The sequence below is a fragment of the Carcharodon carcharias genome, chromosome 18, assembly GCF_017639515.1.
Source record: "Carcharodon carcharias isolate sCarCar2 chromosome 18, sCarCar2.pri, whole genome shotgun sequence".
In the NCBI taxonomy this organism is placed as follows: Eukaryota; Metazoa; Chordata; class Chondrichthyes; order Lamniformes; family Lamnidae; genus Carcharodon; species Carcharodon carcharias.
In genome coordinates, this window is record NC_054484.1 from 102,719,884 (window position 1) to 102,741,151 (window position 21,268).

Below are 21,268 nucleotides of genomic sequence, written 5' to 3' on the forward strand. Positions count from 1 at the left end.
TGAGCACAAATGGTACATTCTTTTGTTTCACAGTCAGCGAGAGCAATACATTTTAACTAGTTTATAATTCATTCAACTAAAAGCTTTTTAGAAAATGCCTCCCAGTGAATCTGGGACATGAATTGTGTCCACCTAGACATTACAATGGTATAATAGGCAAAGGTGCTATAGTTATCACTTATTATTTTTGCAGGGCTTAGAAAGGTGCAGTTTTCTAGATGAGCTCTCCTGATAAATCTATATTTTCACATTATCAAAAAGGAAATGAGACAGGTACTGGCATTAGTATGTTCATTAAGTGCTAGAACTTCTCAGTTTTAAGACAGAAATTAAAAAGTAAGTGAAAATAGATCAATTTGTTGGAATTTCAAGACTATTTTTAGTAAGTACACAACCGTTAACCACCATTGCAGTGTTAAACATTAAACTAAGCACTGCATCTCAGAAGCTTTGGCTTAATATAATTAACACACATAGCAGTATAAGATAGAAAAAAAAAGTACCTTTGTGACAAATTAAATATTATCCGTCATCCAGAACAAGGCTCACCTCGTAAAGCTGTGATCCTATTAGGATCCAACGGTTTGATTCCTCTAATTTTGTCACCTTGCATGTTACTGTACATTAGCGTATCCTTTGGGAACATCATCCGAATGAGGTAACGTGCTACATACTTTGGCTTGGTTTTCTGTCGCGCCTTCATTAAAAATGCTGCAGGCACCTTTATATTTCGCCTTGGGTCACCCAGATATTCTGAAAATTCAACAGTGACAAATCATTAAATATAAAATAGGAAAATACTTATTAAAGAAGCTGAAAATCAAAGCCTCCACTTCTTAGGCCAATGAGAGGCACAGGGGAAGGATGAAGGTACGTTTTGTTGCAAATGAAAGAGCACAGCATTACCTCTCTATTTTGCAACAAATGAAAAACCCGACCATGCTTTTGTCGTTCTTTAATTTTCTGATCACCAGGGATCTATGGGGTCAGGCCTTTCCTCCTTCTTATTATGCCAGCTCATACCAACAGTGAGAAACCACTGTGTGTCTCAAAAAAGTACCATGTTAAACAACTGGAGCTATGACTTCTGACCAGTCGGCAAGCCAGTTCAGAGGTGACCAACTCTGGAAACGACACTGTGCTCACAATGATATGGACTCAGGCAGATCAAAGAAGCGTTTTGGTGCCTCCATTGGTGCTGCTATAGGACAATCTCTGATACACTCCTATAGTATAATTAGGGCATGAGTGAGGTTGTCAATTAATGTCAATTTAGAGCTAATATGTGTTGTGGACCCAAGAAGAATTGCCAAACTCATTCCCTGCAAGATCCTGTAAACATCCAATAAACAGATGATTTTATCCCAACAGCCTTGGCTGGATGTGAATCCAAAACCTAAAAAAAAATGGCCAGCGGATAACACACTTGATCTCGTTGTTCATCCATCATAATATTTTAGTTATTGAGGTAATAGAAAAGAATGTTAAAAGCAGAAATTAAAATTTATGCTACATTCAATTCTGATAATGCAAATGTAGCTTAGGGCGTTAAACCAGGATCACACTGCAATTCTAATAGCTCACAGTAAGTAAAGTTAGTAGATCTATGGGAAGTGAGGCTGAACCAATTGCGTTATTAAGTATATTCCTGTTTCTACAACGGCTGCTATCATTCTTTACTGAGACCACTGCCTCAATGTTAGATTTAGGGCTTAAAGTCACTGGATAAGTGCAAGTTCTTTCTTTGCACTGACTCACCATTTGGAAATAATATACTCACAAAGAGAGACTTTTTCTTAAAAGCATTTTAAAATGAATTTAGTTAGTGTATAAAATATTGATTAGGAATTGCCCTGCAGTCATCTTTGTTCCTCTGCCATATAAAGGCCCAAATTTTCACCTTAACGGAGAGCTTTTCAATTGTGGTGAAAATAGCGGAACCTCCTGAAAATCTGCCCTCGAACATGGCCCCTCCCATTTACACAGGGGTGGGACTTGTTTCGCACATGTGCATTTTATGAAGGCAGCTGGCCATTTACATCATCAGCTGCCTCCACTGAAGTGCGATTTTCGTGGCCTTAAGAGAGTGAAACCCAAAGTGTGCAGATTAGGCCTGGTAAGTGCAGGTCTGAGCTTTGCGGATTCAGTTGGATAGCCAGGGCACATCTTTGGAGAGGTAAGGTACCCCTTTGGATCTGGTCCTGAAACACCTTTGATGGAGGTAAGGTGCACTTTGGGGACGGTCAGATGCACTTTGGAATTGTTAGAAGTAGGCATAAATGTGCGTAAAAAATACATAAACTCATTACTGTGAAATTCATTGGAACTATCAACAAACCTGCCAAAATAAACTGCTAAAATTGTCAAAAGCACCTGACAAGAGGACCGGTCAAAGGAAACTGTCAAAAGTATCGGGGACCTGTGAAAAGCACCTGTCAAAGTTGTCAAGCTATTTAAAAGTCCTGACCTTTATATCTTTACAAAAAATGTCTGGAGTTTTAAAAAAAATGATTGCTTGCTATTTCACTCTGTCTGTTGACATAAGCCTGAAGGCTTCCATGATTGGATTAATGCTGTAAGACTGATTACACAACCATCCATTATCACAACAGGGTGACTGTCATTTCACAGTTTAATTGATAGCTACAAGCGGTTAGAGACTCTTTGATGTGGTGCTATGAATATAAAGGATTGTACATTTGAATGAAATGTTTGTTATTATAAGGCTTTATCTAGTTGAAGGAATGTAAATGTAGTAAATGGGTTTTTATGAATGAGTGTGTTTTTTCCATATAGTGAAATTTGCAGTAAACACCTTGAACTTAATTTTATCTCACACCAGCATATGCCCTGAGGTCTGCTCATGGTGGACCCTAGGTGAGTTTGCATGGTAGGGAAAAGGGCAAAGGGTGCTGGGTGGGGGGGGGCACGGGTTGACATGAGTTGGCATAGGGGCTAGAAAGGGCCATGGGGGGGAGGCGGGTGTGGAATGGCATAGGTTGGCATGGAGGGGGGCCATGGCGTTGTTTTGGGGGCATAACTTGGCATGGGGGCATGAAGGGACATGAGGTGGCATGGATGAGGCATGGGGACTGTGTTGGGGTTGAGGCCTAGAGGGATGTTTCGTGTTTTGTTCGTTATTTTTAAACTTTAGACAGAGTGCCGGATCCCTGGAGACAGGCCTTCTACCCAGCCAGCCTCCGCACCTGGCAGCCTCCTCAATTCTTCTGGGGTTGCCCGCCCCGACTTCTAACTCAGCCTGCCCCGCAGACCGAAAATCTGACCTCCGGGCAGCCATTTTTAAAGGTCGGGTTTGCAAAGCCGTGAATCCTCCCGTCTCTGTGAGCACCCGACCAAAATCTGGGCCAAAGCCAGAGAGTTTTCATTGCATCACATGAAGTGGCTAACTAGTACTCGTGATTTAATGCAAGAATGCAAGGCATAAAATAAACTTATAAAAAGTTTTCATTTGGAAACATTAATGGCCAAGTGGTACATTTGAAATAATATTTAACTTAAAACTCCAAAATATAATTCAAATAAATAAAAACTATAGACAGGAGAACAAATACCTCATACGCTGACTGAGGGACTTAAGAGGGACAGGTGTGTCACAATACTTGGTGGATTTTTGTGAATTAAATATTTGCAATAACATTACAATCTACATACAAATGCAAAGTAGACACAATGACAGACAGTTTTCAGTTTGACTCAAAAGAAAACGCAACCTATTTGTATATTAAATAAAGCCCTCACACTCGCGGTTTTAGTATCTATCAACGATTTTAAAGTTACACCCCTGCATATGGTGCTCAACTGGGAATTATTATTTTTTCAGGCATACTCCACAAATTATCCAGAATACCAGAATTATATTCACAGGGTTAAAAATTAGTTGCTGATACATATTTTTACCAGTTGGGAATATTTTTAATTGCACTACGGAACTCTGAAGAAATATTTAATGAGTTAGATCAAAGCTTCTATTGAAGTTTAGGGCTGATATCTGAAGTGGAACATCAGCATTATTTTGATATAATCAAATGAGTAATTGGCATCCATTTCAAAATCTTTGATAGCTTCCCATGGTCAATTTTAAAATATGGTGCAATCATAATTTATTGCACAAATGAACAAGCCTCATCTAGAAGAAGGGAATTTAAGAGATTAATGTTTATGAATATAGTCTCTTATTTCAAAATTTGGTCAGAACAAAAAACAACTTTAAAAAAAACTACCATCTACAGAATTAACTTTCAATATTTAAATTTTGAAGAAATCTTTGCGTATGGAGTTTAGGCAGTAAGTGTTCAGGATTTATTTCCATTGATCTTAATTATATTTCAAGATTATGCGTATTATGTGGACATTTTCAGAAGGGTTTGACTTGAATAGAGCATACCAGTGTCCGTGCGTGGAAATCTAACAATTTGTTTGAATCCAGATTTAAAACCCAGCAGGAAATTCATATACACATTGTGGAACATTAACTGGATCCATCTTTACAAAATGTAATTTACAAGATGGTTAAAATAAATCAAACTGGCTTAGGTATCGAATGCAAGAACATTTTGTCATTTTCATTGTCAATTTCATCTATTATAATTGATTTTTTACAAGTAATTATGCAAATTTTAAAATCGCAATTTTGCTTTCTGAGAACATTCAAAATTCCTAAATATCTACCTCAAAGTTTAAAATCCAATTTATAATGAGTTTATACAATTAACCTTAAGGCTGACAAGGTACACAGTATAACATGGCTCACGTACTAAACATTTAATCTGAACTCACTTGAATGAAAGCATACTTATTGGTACATGACTATTACCTACCAAAATTCATACCGTCTGCACTCGATGATGAAGGAACTTCAGGTTTTGAAAAGTTGGTTTGTCGCTCAATGTCGTTGCTAGTTTTTACATTGACAAATGTTTCTTTTTCTCTGGGAGTACATCCATCCTGATATGGTCTTCCGGTGGATCTCACTGCATCATAGGCACCTGAAGACACAGGCACCCTATTGTCTTGCTCAATAGTTGTTTTCTTTTGGGCAAAGTCAGAAATGCCAATGGCAGTAGCAGAACACTGTATCATGGGTTCTTGCAAAGACTGGACAGAGTGAATGGTGGGCAGAGGAGGGCTTGCTGCTCTTGCACTGCTATATATTATCTGTGGCTGGGGCGAGGATTGGACAGGTTTGCTTGGGATGGGAATGTTCACTGGCTCTTTCTCTACTCGTATCCTGAGTGGGGAAGAACAAGACCCTTGATCAGGTGGTGGCATCCGGATCCGTACTTCCCTTTCCACTGGCTTCTGGATTTTCATTTTGGTGAGCGGCATCTGGTGGGCATTTCCATAGGACACAGTCATAAGTCTCTGCAAATCACAATTAGAATTAAGAAGCAGGGGTAGAGTCAAGGGAAGGAAAAGACACTAGACCCTCAGAATGGAGGCACTGTCACCTTCCCCTGATCCTGCCTCCATCCAAATTAAACTTCCTGCCAGCCACTGATGCTGAAAACTACTTGCACAGTTTTACTATAGATATTGCAACACAGGCGCAGGATTTTGCTTCAATTTAATATGAACTGTAAGAAGAACGATGAGAATTGACCTGTTCTCATCAACTGTTTGAGGTCATTTGGTGAGTGCAATGCTCTGGCTTCGTATACTGAATCTTGGTCTCAGGAGCAGAGCATTGACTTTTATAAAGGACCGTATTCAATTGTTGCTAAATAGATCATGCTGCCAGCCCAAACTGCACACCATCGCAATACTGATTAACAAAAACACAAGCTACACAAAACTAGCAAGCTTAAATCCTTGAAAAACAATGACTTTTTTTTTTGCAGGAATTGTTTTAATTCAATTGACAAGCCAAATTCAAAATGCGCTACTTTGTGATCCTGGCCACTCAGGAGACATTTGTGACTTGGTTACGTGTAATCTATGTTATCAGGGCCCTTAAATTAAACATTGTATTATAGTGAATCCAAGGACTTTTCTCTGTCATCTCACCACTGTTACAAGAATCACTGCTTTCTCAAACTCATAACAAGGCATAAGGTATCCTGTCAAAGTACGCAGCAAGTCCTCATTTTTACTTTGAACCATTATCTTAATTCCAACATTTAGAAGGGGCGGTGGGGGAGATTGTAGGGGAATAGCAAACCACCTCATTTCAGCTGGTGGCTGAATCACCGGCTTCTAGAATTGGGTGACCGAGTTGCAGTTTTCTTGTCTCTGGCTGCTTCCTTGGTTCATGGCCGTTACTCATGTCAAGCTGCCATCAGGATTTCTGTAGGTAGCCTGTAGAGTGCCACAATGAAGGTGGTGTTGCAACAAAGGCAGCAACTGCTGCACCAGAGGACGACCTAAGTCACATTAAAGGGGCCACTGGCTCTCAAGGCTGGCTGAATTTATCCACTGAAGGCACTGAATATGATCAGTTAAAGCACAGCGAGTTGGAGGGAGGGGAGAGAGCTTTGTCGAGGCCTCTTATCATTTCCAGGCCTACTCTTGGGCCCACTACCACAGTTTACCTGGTGTTCCTGGTAACTAGCGGCAACTTGGAATAGAGGTTCGAGATATGGGCTGAGAATTCTCCCCCAGTGGCATTTCACATTACACCCTGGAAGAGGGGCTGCCTGGCTCACAACACTGGTAGTGGGTTTTCTCGGTGAGCGGAAGAAGGAAGTCGGACTTCCAATTGGACCTGGGCAAGCGAGGTTGAAGAAGAATTTGGGCTAGGCAGACAGCAAAAGTGGCGGAAATTCCTGCCTTCTGCAGCTTGTACCAGACAGCTGGAGCTAAGCAGAATGATTTTTTTTCCCTTTTCATGGGATGTGGGCATCGATAGCAACATCAGCATTCGTTGCTCATCCTTACTCTTGAGAAGGTGGTGGTGAGCTGCCTTCTTGAACCGCTGCAGTCCATGTAGTATAGGTACACCCACAGTACTGTTAGGAAGGGAGTTCCAGGATTTTGACCGAGCAACAGTGAAGGTACAGCGATATATTTCCAAGTCAGGATGGTGAGTGGCTTGGAGGGGAACTTCCAGGTAGTGGTATTCCCATGCATCTGCTGGGCTTGTCCTTCAAGGTGGTAGAGGTCGTGGGTTTGGAAATTGCTGTTGAAGGAGCCTTGACGAGTTGCCACAGTGCATTTTATAGCTGTTATACACTGCTGCCACTCTGTGTCAATGGAAGAGGAAGGTGCTGCCTAAGGAGCCTTGGTGAGTTTTTGCAATGTATCTTGTAGATGGTACACACAGCTGCCACTATGCGTCAGTGGTGGAGGCAGTGAATGCTTTTGGAAGGGGTGCCAGTCAAGCAGGCTGCTTTGTCCTGGATGGTGTTGAGCTTGAGTGTTGTTGGAGCTGTACTCATCCAGGTAAGTGGAGAGAGTGTTCCATCATGCTCTTGGCTTGTACCTTGCAGATGGTGGACAGGTGTCAGAAGCTCAGTTCCAAGCCTCTAACCTACTCTTGTAACTACAGTATTTAAATGACTGGTCCAGTTCAGTTTCTGGTCCATGATAATCCCAAGATGTTGATGTGTTAAAAGATTTTAATTTAAAAAAAAGAGATTGAAGTATATATATATTAAATAATGTCATTCGACTAGTAGTCCAGAGACTCAATTTAGTGCTATGGGGATACAGGTTCAGCCATGGCAGTTGGTGGAATTTAAATTCAGTTAATAAAATCTGGAATTTAGAGCTAGTCTCAGTAATGATCACTGGGGAAACTATCATCGGTTGTTATAAAAACCCTTCAGGGAAGGAAATCTGCCATCCTTACCTGGTCTGGCCTACATGTGACTCCAGGTCCACAGCAATGTGGTTGACTCTTAACTGCCCTCTGATAAACCGAGTGGCTTGCTCAGCCATAAGGCCAGTTAAGGATGGGCAACAAATGCTGGCCTTGCCAGTGACGCCCACATTCCAAAAATTGAAAATAAAAATTACGCAGATCAACATAACACACTTAGAAACTTGTACTTTAATTTAGGTTTAAGTCAAAGTACTTGAAGCAAGTTTTGTGAAGATTCAATTCTATTTCCAACATAAGCTGACCCACAAAGCATCTGATTTTTTTTATCTAGTAATAGCCTAGTTCGACTGTGAATGCACCACACTTTAATCCTGTTGCCTGGATTACAGCAATACTTACCGGTTTAAAAAACATAGGTTTCATTCTTCCCTGATGCATCTCAGTGACCCTACGATGCAGGACATCAAATTTCTTATCCAGTCTCTGGATAGCAGCATACATTACCTGACAGAGAAAGGAAGACACAGAGATCAAAGTACACAGTAGTTCCAAGTAGCTAAAAGTGCTTGATGTTTTATTCTGTTGTAAAATGCAGAAAGCAAAAATTGAACCTGCAGCTGTTCAAACACCACTTACATCAAATGTACAAAGCTACAAGTCTACAAACCAAACCAAAGAACATAAAAAGTGCATTTAGAGGCAGCTTGCATTGGTAAATATAGAAGATTAAAGAAACAGTTGGAAAGATCATTTTTGCTGATGATAACTGGAGCTGTTACAAAGTGTGGTAACTTCAGTTTATGTATCATGGTATATTAAAAAAAACCAAAAATCAGCAAATGATTTATCTGCTCTGGTTATTGGGCTCAGTTTGGGATATTCTGATATTAAGTTATAAAGGTAATGGAAACTCATAAGCTGTTGCCAGGGTTAAGGGGTAACAGTTATGAAGGGAGACTTGAAAGTTCCTTATGCAGAGGACAGTTCGAATGTGGAATTCTCTGCTCCAATAGTGAGCTGTAGCACAGCTCAAATTCTTTTAAAGGGAATCAGATACTGTGAGAAAAAGGAAAATATTACAGGGTACGTTGGGAATGCAAGAAAATAGGAATAGACTAGATGGCTTGGGGAGAAATTCTCCAGTGCAAACATGAAGAGATCTGCTCTGTGCTGTAACATTATATGATTCCATGTTTACATGTGCCAATGGCAGGGAGGTATTGTTGAGGTGCAAGAAGAGAGGGAGTTCAATCTTAACATAGCACTGAATTTCCTTTTTCGTTGGCAACACAGTTGGGTCTTATTTCCTTCATGGTAGAAAAAATAGGCTTACTTCCTGAAATATAAGAGCTGTATCTTTGATCCAATCGGAAGCTAAGTGACATCAGATGGGGATGGAGGTGTCTACAATGAGTTAGACACTGGCCTTTCATCACTGGTGTCTGGGGTCACATCCAGTCCTGGCTGATGGAATGAAAGCCTGCTCTATCTGATGGCTGTAAGTGTCCTGTGTGAAATGAGCTTGGACAGGTGCAGCCCACTGCCTAGGAAATTGGCACTAATGGGTATGTAACCTCAGATGGAAAGGCCACAGAAGGGCTCGTGAGAGAAACTGGGGCTGTGGCATACTGAGACGGGAGGGAGGGACACAATCCAAAAAAAAAATGGAGTAGAAATTAGTTTAAGACAGCAGCACAAAGTAGGCAGTGTCAGGTTGGCTGCCTGTTATGAAGTGCCCGATATTTAATTCCATTATGGAACTGAATTTAAGACGCTGCGTATAATGGCTGGCTGATCTAATACAAGCACACTGTTCCCTTCCTGGAGATGAATTTCAACCCCCTAATTATTACATAGAATTTACTGCACAGAAGAAGGCCATTCAACCCAACCGGTTTGTGCTAGCAGATTTTCTATATTCTATTCTAAAGCGACTGTGGGGTTCTGTCAATTTTGTATTAATTGGTTATTTAATTGTATTCAGGGATTCACTTGTGCTCCAATCTATGGGAGCAGACTGAAACTGTGCTCATTAAGTTTGGAGCTGCATGTTTGGAACGTGTGTCTCTGTAAATAAAAGCTTAGAAACGTGTAAAGATTAGGCTCCAGTTCTACATTTCACTGCCTGACTGTCTAGAAGGTCACAGTTCTCTGCAATCTTCTGTCACAATTTTGGTAAACAATCGGGAGGAAGCTCACAGAAATCCAAGCCCGTGTGCTCAAAGTAGGTTTTGAACCTTTCAGACTCATGTTTTATTTTTCATGTTGGGGATAGGAGAAGGGTTCATTTTGCTAGAATATTTAAAGAACTGCACAACCAATTTAGAAGGTCACAGAGCTAGCTATTACCTGGCAGTAATTCAGAACCTCCACCAGAGTCCTCTGCTGATCTGTAACATACGAACCTTCTGACATATCACTGGCCTGTGTAGAAAGAAGATGGATTGCTTCACTGTAATTACACAAAATGTAAGTGTTGTGAGCTTTGCTGTCTGAGTACATTTAATTTTCAGACAGCTGGATGTGAAGCACAAATATAAATTCTTCATTTCTTTCAATCAATTTTCCAGATTTCCTAAGATACCAAATAGCAATCGGTGCAAAGCAGCAGAGTTGGGGATTTTGCCCATCAGTTACTATACAGAAGTTCCAGGTCGTGACTGTGTTATATGAGAGGAGGCAAATAGAGGCTAGGGGCCAGGGTTTCATGTCCGAGGCGGGAACCGGGAGGTGGGACTAATCTTGCAGTCACCATCTTGTCTCCCACCACGTACTGGGAAACGGGATTTTTCCGGCAGAAGACCCCACTTTGTGTCGGGGTGGGGGGAGTTTGCCATCTCAGTTGGCAGATCCAAGGCGGGAAGGCCACAGAGCGGACCCATTGAAAGGCCCACCTCAGCCACCATTTCTTCTAGCCTTCTGATGATCCCTTATATGTGCCGGCAAGGTCAGAGCCTCAGTTGCCAGCACTTAAAAATGCAGATATGAACCTCCTGGGACCTCTGACATAGGGCCCATCAAAATCAATGCCTATCCAAAATTTGATCCCCTTGCCTCTACTCCGTCCCTTACTAACCTCCCTCCAATGTTCATTTACCTCCAATGTCACAGTCATGACCCTAAAAATCCTCTAACTTGCCTTTCAAGAAATTTCCTGGCCTTCTTTCCTGCCTCAATGGCTGTTCTTGTCTCTTCTCACTCAGTGAGGTTGCAGAGGGCTTCCAAAGCCTGTCACCCCAGTGGAAATCCTGAAAGCTCTGCCCCGCAAAATGACCACTGGCAGAAATTGAGGTGGAGCTTCTGCTCGTGGCACTCAGTGGCTATTTTTTTGACTAATCCGCCTCCATTTGGTCCTGTTTCGGGATTGCAAAATCCGTCTTTAGGAATCTACACAGAGTTGAACTTCAATTCACTTATGTGTCAACATGAACTGATAATGTCCGTCTTGGCTGCCAGTCCAAGAGCATGGTGAACACTGCCCTGGAACCACTTGATCTGTTTGCCCTGCTGAACAGGTTGTACAACATGATAAAAATGCGACGATAAACAGTTTTTGGCAGCATATACAAAGCACTAAAATTGCAGTTTGGCTGACATACAGAAACTCCAGTCATTTTGGGAATTACGACATTTTCCACATGGGGCATGGAGGTAATTGGATTAAGTGTCCCTCAGTTTACTCACTACAATTTTCAAGTTCCTAAAGAGCATTTTCCAAAAAGAACATTGAAAACAATGACTGAAACCATCAAAGGGCATGTAACAGTCAAGAGGTATGTCTTCCAGGACCTTCAAAATGTAATCATTTGTTGAGTCACAAAATTGCATAATTCCGCAGCCACTCCTTAAAGCAATTTTTAAAAAAAATTGACAGCTTGCATCACAGCAGACTGATGCACAAAAACGTTACTCGTAAGTGGTAGTGGGACATGTGTTCCCCAAGTTGATTCATCACAGGGCAAGTTTTCAGCGCAACCTGTGCAGAAGCAGAAAGGCACTGAAGGAGGGGAGTAAACCACTGCATCCTGCTATTGTGCATTAATACTGTGCACCTCTCCAAGGTGGCTTGTTTCAAAGCAGTAAGTACCTCACTCACTGCTCTCAGATCCAAGGAGAATGTGCAACATGGAGGTTTTTCAATGGTGTAGCAAAATCTTTGAACTTAAATAAAATAGCTGAATCTACCAAAACCATTTTTAAAAATTCTATGTTTAAAGGTAAGCTAGACATGATATTAATATTTTCTATTTTTTAACTAGGGTATTTTTAAAAAATTTGTGTTATGAACACACACTAAGTGAGATAGAGAATACATCTAATAACGTTTGACAGAAGCTCAGGGAATGTTCAACTAGAATTACTTACACATTCATAGTCAGCACTGTAGTCATAAACAAAGTCACCATTTTCTTCATAGTCTGCATAATCTCCAGTGTCTCTGGTTCTCATCTGAGGCTGTAGATAATTTACACACACAAAGTGCTCAGCAGTGGGTACAGAGGAACCAGTTAAAAGCCGATCTCTTTGTACCATTATCATTAGATGAGTCAAAGGTTATTCTATCCAGCCATAAAGCGAAAGTAGCATGGACATGAACATAAAATATAGCAATAATTACAATGTAAGCATGATACTAATCTCTAACCATAATTACTTTGAGTTATTATAATTATTGTGCACTCGTGCTGTGTATGGAGCTCGGTGACGTGCCTTGATATTTGTTTAAAATCAGGATTTGTTAGCAAAAACTTATAGAGCTCTGAATCTCCAAGCTGTCACCACTGATGGATTCTTCCTTATAATTAGTGTTATGATTTTGGGCTTTCAATCCCCATTAAAAAGGTGAAAATTATTTAATTCTCAGTTCCCTTCACTTGGGAAAAAAGACCACCATTGATCATGGAATGATAAGCGGAAGTGGGCTTTTTGTTGATCCACAAGGGGTGCCTCACCTAGGCATCCCTCTCTGAGGTAAGTAAAATTCTACTCATTTTACATTACAAATTGACTTCAAGGAGCTGGTGCACCACTGTTGGAAAGTTGCGACTTGGGAACCCTTTGACAGCTGCAAAACATCTGCATTGGCCAGTAGCTGATTAGCTGTATTTCTGCACCATACAGAAGTACTAAATGGATGGAACGTCCAAAAAGAAAAGTTACCCTCTGTCTCCGGAGGCTGCAATTAAAATTGTGCCCAAAGCACTGTGACGTTAAGCGGGATTCAGTGCCTCCAAAGGCACTATGCCACTTCATTCACTTTGGTGCAGTACTAAAATCGGCAATAGTGCAGTGAGGCAAAGAGGCACAAGTGTATCATACAAGTCTGGCAGCTTGGATTGTACACCACTGCAGGATTCAACCTCATTATTTTATACAAACACTAAAAGATAGAAGATACCGTTGACAATAACAGTGTGCGAACGCAGAGCCTGTAGGACTTTCCTGTGTTAAACCACTTGTTTTAAGTGGGTTAAAGCTGCCTTTCAAAAAGCGAAGAGAGAAACACCGTTCCAACACATAGGCCTGAATTTCATGCTAGGCGTGCGTGCCAAGTTGGCAGGCCTGGAAGCAGATGCGAAATGCGCTTCCGCCCACAGTTGGCCAGCTAGTGTGAAACATGTGCTGAGAATGCCTCGGCACAGCTGACGGAGGCAGGCGCCAATAAAAGTGAGGGTGTGGGTGGGCGTTTCTAGCAAGCTCCCTGAAGGCAGACAGCTGCTGCGGAGCTCCCTCAGGGAGCTGCAGACTTGTACAGATTAAATGACAAAAAAAAAATGCACCAAACTGTGTCGATGCAACACATTTAAGCTCCTGACAGCTCAAAAAAACATAAGTCCCAGATTTTTTTTTTAAATTATATTTCACCCTGGACATTTCATCCCGCCCTTGGCTGAGGTTTCATTACAAACAGGCTTCCCGCCTGCGCGAGCAAGAAATTGCACAGGCAACATGAAATTGTGGACAATAGGGTGTTTAATGGTCTCAATTGGCCCTTTAATTGTCGGCAGGCACGTCCACCGATCTCAATGTTGCTCATGTGTATGATGATGTCGGGACGCATGCATTGATCGTCATTGATCATCGCAAAAACCCATCTGGTTCATTAATGTCTTTTAAATTTATCATCCTCACCTGGTCTGGCTTACATGCAACTTCAGGTTGACTCTTAACTTCCCTCTGAAATGGCCAAGAAAGCCACTCAGTTCAAGCCGCTCACCCTTTTTTCAATATTCATTTTTTTATCCACTTATTTTTTTTAATTTATTTTCATTTTTATTCAATGTTTTATCCCCGCCTTTTATCCTATTTTCAATTTTTTTTCCCTACCACCGTCCCTTCCACCCACTCCACCCCACCCCCACCAGGGCCATCGGTCACTTGTTCATGTTGTTCTTTCCAGAGTGCTTACCCTTGTCCTGCCATCATCACATTCTGCTTTCTGACCTTAATGCCACCATCAGCACCTCCTTTAGCCCATACCACCACCATTAACACCCACTTTGTCCTTTTGTTCATGACATCTTTGTCAATCTCTCCTTTGCCCCCACCTATCGCTAGCCTTCTATCCAGCTTCACCTGCACCCCACCCCCCCACCTTAAACAGTGTAAATTTCGTCACATTTTTACTTCTCTTTAGCTCTGAAGAAGAGTCATACGAACTCGAAACTTTAACTCTTTTTTCTCTTCACAGATGCTGTTAGATCTGCTGAGTTTTTCCAGCATTTTCTGTTTTTGGCTCAGTTCAAGGGCAATTAGGGATGGGCAACAAATGCTGGCCTTGCCAGAGATGCCCACATCCCATGAAAGAATAGAAAAAAAATAAATGAATACTAGATTCCCCTCTGTGGTCATATGTCCACAACTGAGTTATACATAGTGCAGTATTCTGTCCCCGCGTGAAGCAACACAGTCGAACAACAGCACAACCATCTTGTGTGCTCGAGGCCCTCAGGTGAACTCCTCGAGTAACAGTTCCCTTCCAAAAGGACAGATTTGGTCAACAAATAGGCAGCACGAGCAAAATAGGAACCAAACACCCGCAAACAGCAAAGTATAAATTCAGTGGTGATTTTTTTTGAACTGTTTAATAATTTGAATTAAGAGCCCTGTCATTTTATTTCTCCCCAAACATTTTTATTCTTGAGCTTTGTAGCAATACCTACTGCATTATGGATTGTGATCTTCCTTCTTTTTGGTCTGTAAGTGTAAGTGTATTCTCCAGCCCTGTGTCTAGTCTCGTGCGATACGGTACTAGATGAAATGTCATTTCTGTTCGGTAGGCACTCTTGTGGCAGGTTTGCTGCTGCCTCATTGGTATTCATACCTGAAGCACTGGGTGAGCCTTCTGCTCCTGATTTCTGTACTGAAAATCAGAGAATGGGAAAAGCAAAACAGACAAAACTTTTTTAAAAAAAACCTATAAATACAACTTTTTTAAAAAAAAAAGTGACATACCAAAAGCCAACAAAGCTTCACGCCAGTTCTCAATGCAAATTGAAAAGGCTGGCAGAGTGCGGAGGTGGGTGCACTGGCAGAACACTGGAGTGCACAGCGGTTAGCTGAGGCTTCGCAATGCAGCGGTCAGAGCATAGCTGAAATACTGTGTCCAGTTTTGGTCGCCAAGCATCAATAGGGAACAGCAAAAATAATTCCATGTGAAAAATGGTTCAACTGTGCCTCACAAAAGAAGTTAAAGATAATACAGTCAGAATTTTACAGTCCCCCTCTGTGGGTTTGCATGTGTCGGGGTGGGGGGGAGGGGGGTGGGGGCTGGGCAAGGCCTAGGCCAGCCATGCACCCTCACCTTAATTGAGGCCCTCAAGTGGCCAATTATTGATCACTTAAGGGCTGCTTCCCCTTGGCTGCAATATTTTGGTGGTGGGAGCAGCTCAAGAATGAGGGCAAAGCCTGGCGGAATCACTCTGCTTAGCCTTGGGTGGGAAAGTTTCGGAGAGGAGTGGGGAGGGGCAGTCGGAGGGATGGGGAATATGGGGGAAGGGGGGATGGAGGCAGTAGAAGGGGTGGGTGCCTCCATTATTGGCTTCCATTCTAGATTGGTCTCCCTCCCCAAGGTCTGTCTCCACCCACTCCCACCCCACCTCCGGTACTCCCTCCCCGCCTGGCATTTCCAACACAACCCCCACTGCCCACTCTCTGGGCCTCCACTCCCATCTGTGAAACGCTGCACCTGCCTGGCTTGTTGGGTTCCAGCACTTAACACTGTTGGGTCCACTTGTAGTCTCAGCAGTGGCCACCACTCCCAGTGGCGCTGGGACTACAGAGCTGCCAACCAATCAGATGGCTGACAGCTCTCTGAGGAAGGACTTCCTTCTGAGTGAGGGGCAGAAGTCTCACTTCCAGCCAATTACTGCTCCCCGGAGAGTTAAATGGCTGTGGGGCAACTGGCATAGATGGGGGTGCATTCCTGACTGACTCTTTGGGTGGCAGGGCGGGGATTAATCTAAAATGAGTGAAAATTGCATATTAAATATATTAGAAAAATTGCTTATTCAAAGATAAATGATTGTTAAACTAGTGGAGGCAACAGCTGTAAGATATGAATTGCAGCCAATTACAATAATGGAAAGATGAGCTTCAAATGGTCCAACTATGAGCAATACAAATGCATGTATGTAAAAACATTGTGGTGAAGAACATTGATGTCCTACAAGCATAAATAGTCGTAAGGGAATCTGACATAGTGGCAATAATGGAAATGTGGCTTAAAATTGGTGAGGAGTGGGTGCTTAATATCCAAGGACTTAACGTGTTTGGAAAAGTTAGGGAAGGAAAAAAGGGCGAAGGGTGGCAGTACTGATTAGGGAAGACATTGGTTGGAAGAGAGGGTGTCTTTAAGGGGGCTAGGACAGAATCCATTCAGTTAGAGTTGAGAAGCAAAGAGAGGGAGACCACACTACTGGAAGTATTCTATAGGCCTCCAAATGATGAGGGGGTAGAGGAGCAAATCTATTGGGACATCACAGAGTTGTGCAAAAGTGGTGATATTTGGGGGGGCGTATATCCAAACATCAAAGGGTAAGGAATTTATGGATTGTGTTCAGGAGCACATCCTTGACCAGTATATTCTTGGCTCATCTACAAACAAGACATTGCTGAATCTGGTACTTGGAAATGAGTTGGGCTAATGAAGCAAATGGAGGAACACTTAGGTAAGAGTGATCATTGTATCAAAAGGTTTAGACTAGTAATGCAGAAGAGCAAGGAACAATCTAAAGTAGACAAGGAAAAACTGTTCAAATGAACTGATGGCATAAGGACTAGGGGACACAAATTTAAGGTATTGGACAAGAGTTGCGGTATGTGGGGGGTGATGTGAGAAAGAACTTTTTTTATGCAGTGAGTAGTAATGACATGGAACTCTCTGTCTAGGAGGCCGGTGGAAGCAGAGACTATCAATGATTTCAAAAGGAAATCGGATAGGCACTTGAAACTTGCAGGGCCACGGGGTTAGAGCAGTGAATGTGACTGATTAGTTTGCTCTGCAGAAGAACGGCATGGACTTAATAGGCCGAATGGCTTCCTTCTATGACTGTGACTGTAAGTGGCTATTTCTTAGGTTCTTGTAAATATGACACCATCAAAGAATGTATTCCTCTTCAACAAAGAGGAACAATTTTTTAGCATTAAAGCCATGATTGTAAATCAACATTTTTATTTACCATAAACTACAGCAGCTAGATATCTTTTTTGGTTGTTTGCTTGTGACTGATCTTCAGTAGTAAGGGACGATGAACCGTTCTGAATGTCCACCATTTCGGCTCCATTAAAGATCACAGCTTCTGCATCATCTTCCACTTTAACCCTAAGGTATGAATCTGCAGCAAAGTAAAAAAAAACACACCACCAATAAAGACGGAACAGTGTGCTGTGACAACTATTTTAAATTGTTCCATTTGTTTCTGTATAATACACTATGTTTACAGAATCCAGGAATGTAATTCAAAAACAAAACTGGCAAGATTCTTACCACTATGCCTATAATAAACATGTACATGAAGTGCGTACTTCAGACTAACAGGCTTTGTGCCAACCCTTTCTTGTTCAACTTAGAATGCCTTGAACCGCTCTAAATGGAAAATTCCTTTGATAGAAAGCTAGGTCAAAAGTTGTACTTCAAATAAGGATGCAAGGCACTCCTCCCAGGACATTGAACTAAATGACAGTAACATTTCTTTAGGTTTTCAGTTGTTGGAGTAAAATGGATAGAAAACTAACTCCCCCAACCCACCCCAGCCCGACACACCCCCCACCCCCTAGGCCTGGCCCTGCTTGACCAGTTTCCTGACCCCCACCCAGGTCCAGCCAGGAACCCCCAGTCCCAGCCCCCGCCCCAGGCCCAACCCATCCGAAGCCCCCTCCCACTTCCCGCACCCCCTAGGCCCAGCCTGATCCAAAACCACACCCCCCTCCCCCTGCCAGACCCAGCCCAGCCTGACCCGAACATCTCCTCCCCCCCAACCCAGGCAGAACCCACCCCCCACCACCCCCACTTACAGGTAAACCTACCTAGTTTACAGCAGGTAGGTTCCTAAAAAAAGGGGTGTGGCCTCCTTCTCTTTGACTGAGCTGCTCTTGACGCTAGGCCCTGGAGATGCATTGCGCTATCCGGATCTCTCCCGGCCTGAGTTGGAAGGTCGGGCAGGACAGGATGGAAGAAAAATCAGGTTAGAAACTAGGAATGGAGTGGCAATCAGGTTCTGAGTGCCACTCTGAGCAAGTTCAGGCTGCCATGGTCTGTTGCTAGTTTTACAATCTCCGCCTTTGATAAAAAAAATCTACTGACTTAATCACTTGGTTTTCCGCTGGTTACTCACTGCTCAATTCTACTTTTGATTAGGTCACTTTCAGCCATTGGATATTCGGGCCTGGGTTTTCACAAGTCGGAAACCTTTTAAAAATGGTGGATGGCACCTGATTCTGAGATTCCGGCCCCCATTTCAATTTCTGGCAATTTTTGCAGGCGCTGGACAGGGTGCGGGTAGCCCAAGGGCATTGCTGGCTCCACTGCAGGGCCAGATGGTCTAGCCCGCCTCCTCCCAACCCTCAGAATTTTTGTGGAGTCCAGCCCTTTCTATAAGAATACATGGTTCATGGCACCTCGGAGTCATAAGCCATGGGGAATCCCAGATACCAAGTCGAGAACATGAGAAAAAGTCATGCGCTCCTGGAATTCAATTGACAGGCTTTAAAATTCAAAAAAACTGTTCTTTCAGGTTCAAACGTTAGACGCTGTATTGTAACTGCAGTGACTGAAAATAGGGCTCAGTGATCTGAAAGTGTTGAAATGCATTAGAGTAGTTTTCCCATTGGGGAATGTGCTATTATGCATTCAAAACAGTGCTTGGAACTGTATCGACAGAAACAAATAGCCAGAATCCATTTCTCCAGATGGCCCTATTACAAATGTTTGGCTGAGCTCCAAAACTCACCAATGGATTAATTCAGCAGGGTGTCTGTTTCCCCGGCTGAAGTAGAGTGTTTGCTTTGATTGACATCTTTATGAGGTTACAATAAGTTATTCTTTCTTTGAACAGTTTCTTTCAACGTCTTTGTTTATTTGATCAAGATGAAGAGGTGTGAAGTGAGGCAAAGCTTGTTATTGATACTATAATGGCTGTTTTTGTAAGTGCATTTTAAGGCCTGCTATATAGTGGACAGAGTGGGCATACAGAATTGCTTCTGGGGTTGGTAGCCTGATTTGCCCCCACCCCCTGCTTCCCCAAGTGAAAATAGTGCATGAGGTGTCCATTATACGGAGACAGGTCTGTGAATCGGGAAATGTCATGACTCTAGCTTCCTGCCTCAATGGCGAAAATCTAGCTCCTGGTTCCAGATGAGCTGGAAAGTGCATTGGTTGTGCTATAACAAGATACCACAATTGCATGAGATAGGATGGATGGACCAGAGGGTATTTAACGATTTGTCATTGCTCGTAAGTGGCCTTTGCAGGTGGGGGAACCTGGAAAATTCTCTAGGTGACCTTCCCGCCGCCCACCCCCCTCGGACCTATCCACAATTTTACTGGGGTGGGCAAGGCCTAGGACAGTTTGCCCTTAAGCGGCTAATTAATAGCCGCTTCCTGCCAGGCCACAATATTGGGGCCAGTGGGAGAAGGTCAGGGATGGTGGAGGGAAGGAGGGAGGGGCATGAAGAACCCCAGCAGGTCACCTGGCTCAGAAAGTGTGGTGGGGGGGGCCCCTCTGTCACTGGTCTCTTTCCACATTGGACAGGTGGTCCAAGATCCTCCTCTCACCCCTGGGTGCTCTCTCCACTACCCCCTACCCCCACCACTGGGCTTTCCATCAAGACCCCCAGCCCCTGGGCCACAATTACCAGCACCCTGGCTCTGGGGCCTAGAATCTGGGGATTGTTTGTGGTCCCAGCAGTGGCCGCCACTCTCGGTGAGGATCAGATTGGTCCAACAGCTCTAACAGCTCTCTGAGGCAGAAATCTCGCCGACAGCCAATTAATCCTCAGCATGTTAAACAGCTGCGGTGAAGCTGACATCAGTGGGGATGTAATCCTCATCGACTCTTCAGGTGACAGGGTGGGAAGCACTGCCACCCAAAAATATCTACCCACGTGTCTTAAAATATTAGCTCTTTCCACCACACTGTTAATTCCCTCTCTCTAGAAAGACATCTAATTAGCTCTTGAACCCAGCTATATATTCTGCTTTTATGGTCTGTGTTATTCCTCATCCACGACTGAAAGGCTTTGGCCTGGATTGCTTTGTCACTCCTAACTCACTAATTTTTTTTTGCGTCCCCTAGTAATTGAATCCTTTAAAAAGAGTGAACAGTTCAAATTTTTCTCGTTTCCTTCAGATTCCTGTTTTGATCCCCATAGAGACAGTTAACATTTAAAGAGAAATTCAAAATCCCTGCTATTTACTGAAAGAATGAAGTTGCAAGGTTCTACCATTTAAAACAAAATGAATTTTACTGTACAAGGATCAAGTAAAGCAAAGGCTACTAAATAAACACCATCTTTGGTGATTACTTATACATTAAACAGCACAATGAAACACGATCATAAACTTCAGACTAAAATCCTCAACTGAATCTTCCCTGTCCCCCTATGACTTTACTCAGACTTCTCTCTGGCCAGTTATCAGGTTTCTGAAGATTATCCACTTTCTTGCGACCAACTCCAAACTTTTCCACAGCTGCCTTATAAAGTCTGGAGCTTTTCAGGCCAAGCCTGAACTTCACTTATAATCCCTGCACAGTGACTTAAACAGAAAATTAGAAATACTTCTGGTTTCTATTAGCACTATTTCTCCTGGTGCACCGCTGTTCCACAGCTCTTGGCAATTTATTTCACTTTGCCTTCTGATCTCAGGGCTTAAACACCAACTTGGTTGCTTCCAGCTCCAAGTCCAAACCTTTTGGTTTCTCCAAGCTGAACTGCTTGGAGAAAAACACCCAGATAAAAGCCGCAAAAAAGCACAGTCCCCTACAATCT

The 21,268-nt window shown here is 42.7% G+C and overlaps 1 protein-coding gene across 5 annotated transcripts in view; it reads right to left on the bottom strand.

Moving 5' to 3' along the window:
• The window catches only part of LOC121290640, a 65,209-nt gene that overhangs the window by 35,543 nt on the left and 8,398 nt on the right, over positions 1-21,268 (bottom strand). For 2 of the 5 annotated variants that reach the window (XR_005945855.1, XM_041211351.1), the window contains exons 2-8: positions 17,461-17,616; positions 14,944-15,143; positions 12,146-12,235; positions 10,130-10,204; positions 8,180-8,284; positions 4,839-5,382; positions 550-753 (exon numbers count right to left, since the gene is read on the bottom strand). Coding sequence is in view for 4 of the 5 variants with exons in the window: in XM_041211351.1 (XP_041067285.1) it covers positions 550-753; positions 4,839-5,382; positions 8,180-8,284; positions 10,130-10,204; positions 12,146-12,235; positions 14,944-15,143; positions 17,461-17,616 (1,374 nt within the window). In the remaining variant the exon portion in view is untranslated. Of the gene's footprint in view, positions 1-549; positions 754-4,838; positions 5,383-8,179; positions 8,285-10,129; positions 10,205-12,145; positions 12,236-14,943; positions 15,144-17,460; positions 17,617-18,307; positions 18,423-21,268 lie in introns of those variants that run through there. The other 3 variants (XM_041211353.1, XM_041211352.1, XM_041211354.1) reach the window with 3 other exon arrangements.